General features: G+C 66.9%; 3 protein-coding genes across 3 annotated transcripts in view; all 3 read right to left on the reverse strand.

Moving 5' to 3' along the window:
- The window catches only part of MAMDC4 (MAM domain containing 4), an 11338-nt gene extending 10232 nt beyond the window's left edge, over window positions 1-1106 (reverse strand). The window contains exons 1-4 of the mRNA XM_014582031.2: window positions 1061-1106; window positions 512-724; window positions 271-444; window positions 20-194 (exon numbers count right to left, since the gene is read on the reverse strand). Coding sequence (XP_014437517.1) covers window positions 20-194; window positions 271-444; window positions 512-724; window positions 1061-1106 — 608 coding nt within the window. The remainder of the gene's footprint in view (window positions 1-19; window positions 195-270; window positions 445-511; window positions 725-1060) is intronic.
- A 1134-nt stretch (window positions 1107-2240) lies between these two features.
- PHPT1 (phosphohistidine phosphatase 1) lies at window positions 2241-3716 on the reverse strand. Its single transcript, XM_014582058.2, has 3 exons — window positions 3366-3716; window positions 2895-3019; window positions 2241-2482 (listed from the first exon to the last, which is right to left on the reverse strand). Exons 1-3 carry the CDS (start codon window positions 3688-3690, stop codon window positions 2390-2392), a joined length of 543 nt encoding a protein of 180 aa, XP_014437544.1. The 5' UTR covers window positions 3691-3716; the 3' UTR covers window positions 2241-2389.
- Window positions 3717-4708: 992 nt separating this feature from the next.
- Window positions 4709-5549, reverse strand: part of AJM1 (apical junction component 1 homolog) — a gene marked incomplete at its 5' end in the record, with an annotated part of 2631 nt that continues 1790 nt past the window's right edge. Inside the window, 1 exon segment of the mRNA XM_027766278.1 lies at window positions 4709-5549. This exon segment is cut by the window's right edge and continues 95 nt beyond it. Within this exon segment, the coding sequence (XP_027622079.1) occupies window positions 5288-5549 (262 nt within the window).

The raw sequence follows: 5549 nt of genomic DNA on the forward strand, positions 1-5549 counted from the left end.
GGTGTCCTGGGTGGCCCTCCCCAGCCGGCCCGCCTCCCCCAGGCATCCCGCTGTGGCCCCTCCAGCACCTCCAGAGGCTACGTAGTACCAGAGCCTGAGCTCGCAGGTGGGGGCCGCCTCACGCAGGACAGGGGAGCGCAGGGCTGCCGTGGTGGCCTCCTTCCCACGGTGGGCCCCGACGGCCATGAACCAGCCTGGCCAGGGTGAGAGGTCAGGACGTGGGTCGGGACGCTGGGAGGAGGGTCAAGCAGGGATGGGGCCAGGCCTCACCCAGGTCAGTGCCCAGTGTGTGGTCCGAGTGGGGCCCAGGGCCCTCAGGCGCAGCCCCGGCCCGGTCCCGGAGCCAGCTGTAGCCGGAGGTGCTGATGTCCCGCCAGCCGCAGGGGTCCCACTCGAAGTCACAGGTGAAGGGGGCGTCCGGGGCAGGGGAGGCCCTGTGGTGACCTGGAGAGGGCCAGTCAGCTGTGCCCCGGCGCCGCCCCGCCCCGCCCGCCTGGCCTGCCCGGCTCACCGCACTGGCTCTCGTCCGAGCAGTCGCGGCAGTCACACACGAAGTTGCACCGGGCTTCATCAGGGCTGCTGCAGGCAGGGGGCACCCAGGCCCAGCCGGGGCACCCCGCTGCTGGCAGAGTGGCAGCCCGGTGAACTGCAGGCAGGGGGATGGCCACCCCATTTTGCCTGGGACTGTCCAGGCGAGCCCCTGAGACTTGGGCAGCCCGGGACCCTGGTCACCCTGCTCTCGGGTGGGACCTGCGGGGGCTGCCACAGGCTGTCAGGGCCGGGCCAGCACATTCCCATTTCCAGCTGACAGACTGGCTGCAGGTCTGGGTGGGAACAAGGCCCCCGATGAGGGACACCCTCGGGATGACACAGGAGTCCACGGCACCGGTAATGACCCGGAGGGGTAACTGATGGGCCGAGGGCCGCCCGGGCTCCACCCAGACCCCAGGGCTCATCCAGGGTCCTCCTTGCAGGCTTCCCAGGGTTGTACCTCAGCCCTGCTTCCCTGGGAGCCCCCGATGGCCACTCAGATGACCTGGAGCTGGGCCAGCCAACTCACCTGTGAGCAGGACCAGGGTGGACAGGAGGTGGCCAGGCAGACACATGGTAAGGCCAGAGGGAAGAGAGCCCAGTGGCAGCAGGACCAGGCCGCCTGGTGGGGACTTGGTCTGTTATCAGCTGGTGGCCCCAGGGCTGACTCTGCCCGAATTGGAGGGGCTCAGCCCCTTGGCCGGCCCCACCTGGCTCTGTCAGTGCCAGGCATCTGGCTGTAAAAATGTCCCCAGTGGAGGTGGGAGCAGGGGCCGAGCCAGGGTCAGGGAGGCTCCCACTGGGATAGGAAGGGGCCCAGGCACCCCGGGAGGACTATGTAGCAACCTGGGTGCCTCCAGAGGTTGACAGCCTGGTCTGGCCACTGCTAAAGAGTTCAGCACAGGTACCTTGCCACAGATGCAAGCTGCCCTGCGTCCCCAGCCTCCAGGCCAGGAGGTGACCCCATGCCACCTCTAACCCTCCTTCACTAGTGTCCTGGGCAGTGCCAGGCACAGGGCCTCCTGAGCCCAGACACACCTGGTCCTTCCAGAACAGGTCCAAAGGTGGGAATAGGGGACTGCACGGAGGGCTTGGAGCTGTTCTCTGCGAAACTGGGTCACAGTGCCACCTGGACAGGTGGCCTCAGGGCCCCACAGGCTGACAGAGGCTCACACAGGGTCCAGCAGGGTCCCCGGTGCCCACACCCACCATTGCCACCCACCAGGTCCTGCTGTGTGTGGGTTCCCGAGGTAGGCCCTCCCCGATGGCAGGTGGGGCTGGGTGCAGGCTGAGGCCCAGAGGGTGCAGAAGGGCCCCAGAAGCCTAACTGCCAGCTCAAGGCGATGGGGGCCTGCAAGGTGGGGGTGGCTGTGGGCCTCAGGGCAGAGTGACAGTGATGGCAATTGCTGCTCTGCCCCTGAGCCGGTGTGGTGGGGGAGGGAGGGCGCAGGGACACTCCCAGCACAGGTGCTGGCTCCTTGGGCAAGGTCTCACCCAGCCCCTCCCAGATGTCCCTGGGATAGCAGTGGCACGCAGGGGCAATCTGGCCATAAACAGGGCCACTCATCAGCTCCTGAAGGGCTGAGTGTGCATGGCCACACCCTGGGGCCCGCTGCCCCACTGCCCCGCAGGCTGCTCCTGCTCATCAGGGGTCTGGATGGCTCTGGCTGGCGACAAGAACTGGGGGACACGACACAGAGCCCAGAGCGTGGCAGGTACTGTCATGCTTTTAATTCCCGCAGACTAGGCTGGCCTCGGTCTGCAGGCCTAGAAGGATGGCACCCACACACTCAGAGGGGATTCGGCAAGGCGGGGCTCACACTTGGCAGAGGGTCGGGAGGCCTGGGCAGGGGCCAGGCTAGTAGCCGTCATCAGCCCAGGTGACCTCGTAGTCAGGGTACTTGGCTTTGATCTTCTCAGTGGAGACAGAGTGCTGGGCACGGCCGTAGCCCTGGACAGAGGGGAGGGTGACTAGCAGCTCCTGGCCTCCCACCCCTACCCTGACATGGGGCTTCCAGCAGTAGTGAAACCTGGGGCCCCAGGGCAGGCCGAGCCCACCTCCCACCCCCCTGGGGAGCTCTCCTGGGGAAGGGTGGCCCCCAAGGGTGAGTAGCCTTAATGGTGACCTGAGCTGCCAAGGAGACCTGAGGGCTGGCAGCTCTTGTGGGCATTCAGACATGGTGGGCATTCGGGGCTGGAGAAGGCTGCATTCGTGAGAGGCCAGCCTAGGCCTCTGGGGGTAGGGGTCCTGGGGACCCTAGGGCTCAGCACCTGTTCTGGGAGCCAGGTTGGTCCCCTGGCCACCTCTTATGCTGGTGGAAACTTCCCAGCCCCAGGGTCTTGCAGGCCAGGCCAGCGCTCACCATGGAGTAGCCATACACGTGGATCTTCTTCTCCTGGCTCTGGTGGGAGATGCGCCCTCCACCCAGGCACTGGCAGTCATAGCCCTTCTTCTGCATCTCCCCCGACACCTTGTCATAGATGTCCGCTGGGAGGGGAACGCGCCTCAGGGTGTGCCCTGGCTGCCCGCGCTCTGCCCAAGCCCCTCTGCCCTTCTCGCTGCGGGTAAACCCGGGCCGGCAGCCCCTAACTCAGTGGAGAGGAAGCAAGGGCCGAAGGGGACTAGGAGAAATCAGGCCTGGCACCTCCTTCCTGCCTAGGACCTCCCACTTCTCTAGACAGCCAGCCAGGCAGGGCTCTGGACTAGGACCGACACAGCCCACGCCAGCCCCCGAATCGTCGGCCCTGGGCCCCGCCCCCGGCCCTGAGCCCCGCCCCACCCTTGGGCTCGCCCGGCCCTGGACCCCGCCCCTCGGCCTCGGCCCCGCCCTCACCATGGTATTCCGCCCACTTGTAACCGCGCACGATCTCCTTGCTCTCCCCCGCCGGAGTCCCGGAGGACGGCGCCGACTGGACTCGAATCAGCACGTACTTGAAGACGCCGTCGGAGTCGATGTCCACATCAGAGATCTGAGCGAGGTCCGGCGCCGCCATGTTCCTCGGAGCGCACCCGGCCCCTGCGGTACTGGCGCCTCTGTCCCCCGGCCCGGCTGCGTGACAGTGGGGGGCGGGCTGTGGGCGAAACCTGACCAATTGCATGGAGGGATGCTGCTCTAGTGCCGGAGCCTCAGCCAATTGTGTCGCCGGCCCGGAGCACATTGTAACCAATCGCAAGCCAATTTCATGCTGTCTTGGGAACACGCGGGTCCTTTTTAAAGGGAACGTACAACTCGGAAAGGGTAACCATTAAATACACCGGACTGAAAAGTTCCTTCCCGGAGGGTCAGGTGGTGCAGTAGGCGACCCCGGCGATGGCAAGCGCCTCAGGAGGGGAGCAGACCCAGACCCCCCCCACTGCTGTCCGAAAGGCCCCAGCAATGCTCGGTGCTGGCCGAAGCGCCTCCCGCCCAGACCCCGGTCCCGCTTCCCACTCCGCGCGCAAAGAGATTGCAGAGGCTGCATTCAAGTACTGTTTACTTGGTTCGAAAGCGCTCGCCCACTGGAAACGGTTCCGGTCCAGGGGCGTTCCTGGCTGGCCCCCAGGCGGAGGCGCGGCAGTCAGACGTGGGAGTTGCCAAGGCGGGCGGGGCAAGCGGGACCCGTGGCCAACGCAGACGTACGCGCAGGCATGTGTGGCGCGAGAGCAGGGGCGGAGGCCAGGTCCCCAGATCCTCTTCTACGCCCCTCCCCATCTCTGAAGGAGGGCCCCTAGGGCCTGGCCTTACTTCCTCTATTGGTCTCTCGGCCCTCTTTGGAGGGGGGGAGGGCCCTGGGGAAGGACTGCTGCGCAGGGCTGGGGCGTGTTGCAGTAGGCGGACCTGACAAGTCACGGCCCCTCCGGTGTCCCCGCGCATGGCCAGCGCACTCGCTCTACAATTGCCACCCACGCCTTGCTGGCCTATCTCCCAGCTGGCCCGTAGGAGCCCCTTTCCGTAAGGCCTCTGTGGTCCCCTCCCCACCGGCCCAGCCCCTTCACCCGCATCCCGCCCGCCGAGGTTAGGGCCTGCGCTGCCATTCACACCCCCAGTCAGCACTGGCGCCCGCCCGGACTCCATCCTGTCGGGTGTGCCTAGCACCCAGACTGTCGCCAGACAGGTCTCATTCCGGCCAGCAGGCGCGTAATAGCTGGCCATCCCCACCCCACCTGCTCTGCTTCCTCTGCCTGGAGGGCTCGGGCCTCTGTTGGTGCTACTCTTCCTGCTGCGAGCAGGCCGGAGGTGAAGGGATTGTGGGTCAGGCAGCACTGTCATCGCGTGGAACGCTGTGCAAGCCGCGGGGCCCTGGCTGGCCTGCTGGGTGCACTCCTGGACAGTGGGCGTCAGTGAGGAACGGCCACGGAGCTGCACCTCCAGCGAGGGTGGGGGCGTGTCTAAAGTGACAAGACTCAGCTTTGGTCAACTTGGGCTCCTGGGAGGACTAGGGTTGGGGAGATCCCCCCGGGGACTGATGGTTCAGGATCCGAATTTGGATCCTAGCGGTAGCGACCCTGCCCCAGGAAGGCAGAGCCAGTGGTCCTCAGGCCCACCCCGCCTCCCAGCGGGGAGCACCGAGGGCGAGGACCGGCCTCTGGGGGCGACCCCGAGGGCCAGCTGGGGCAGAGGAAGGAGCCCAGGGAGGCCGAGACCTGGTGGGACCCGGTGGGGATAGGGATCGTTGCCGGTTGGAGGAGGGAAGAGATGGAGTGCAGGGGATCCCAGACGGGGCCTGAGCCAGCTGGACAGGGCTCGGTCCGCGCCTGGCAGGCTCTGGGCCTCGCTCACATGATGTCGTCCAGCAGGGTGGCGCTGGCCACCCAGTCGAGCGCGCGGGGCTCGGAGGCCGCCATGATCATGCACATGAAGGGGCGGCCCGTACGCCGGTCCGTGGGGTAGATGGTGGTGGGCGTGAAGCGCCGGTTGGCCTCCACGAACTCGCAGAGCTGCTCGTAGACGCGCGGGAACTCGTGGCGCAGGAAGACGCCGCGCAGCCGCAGCTCGCGCTGGATGTGGATGAAGGCCACCTCGCGTGCGCGCCGGCCC

This window comes from Tupaia chinensis, unplaced genomic scaffold (assembly GCF_000334495.1).
Source record: "Tupaia chinensis unplaced genomic scaffold, TupChi_1.0 Scaffold142100_1, whole genome shotgun sequence".
Taxonomy (NCBI): Eukaryota; Metazoa; Chordata; class Mammalia; order Scandentia; family Tupaiidae; genus Tupaia; species Tupaia belangeri.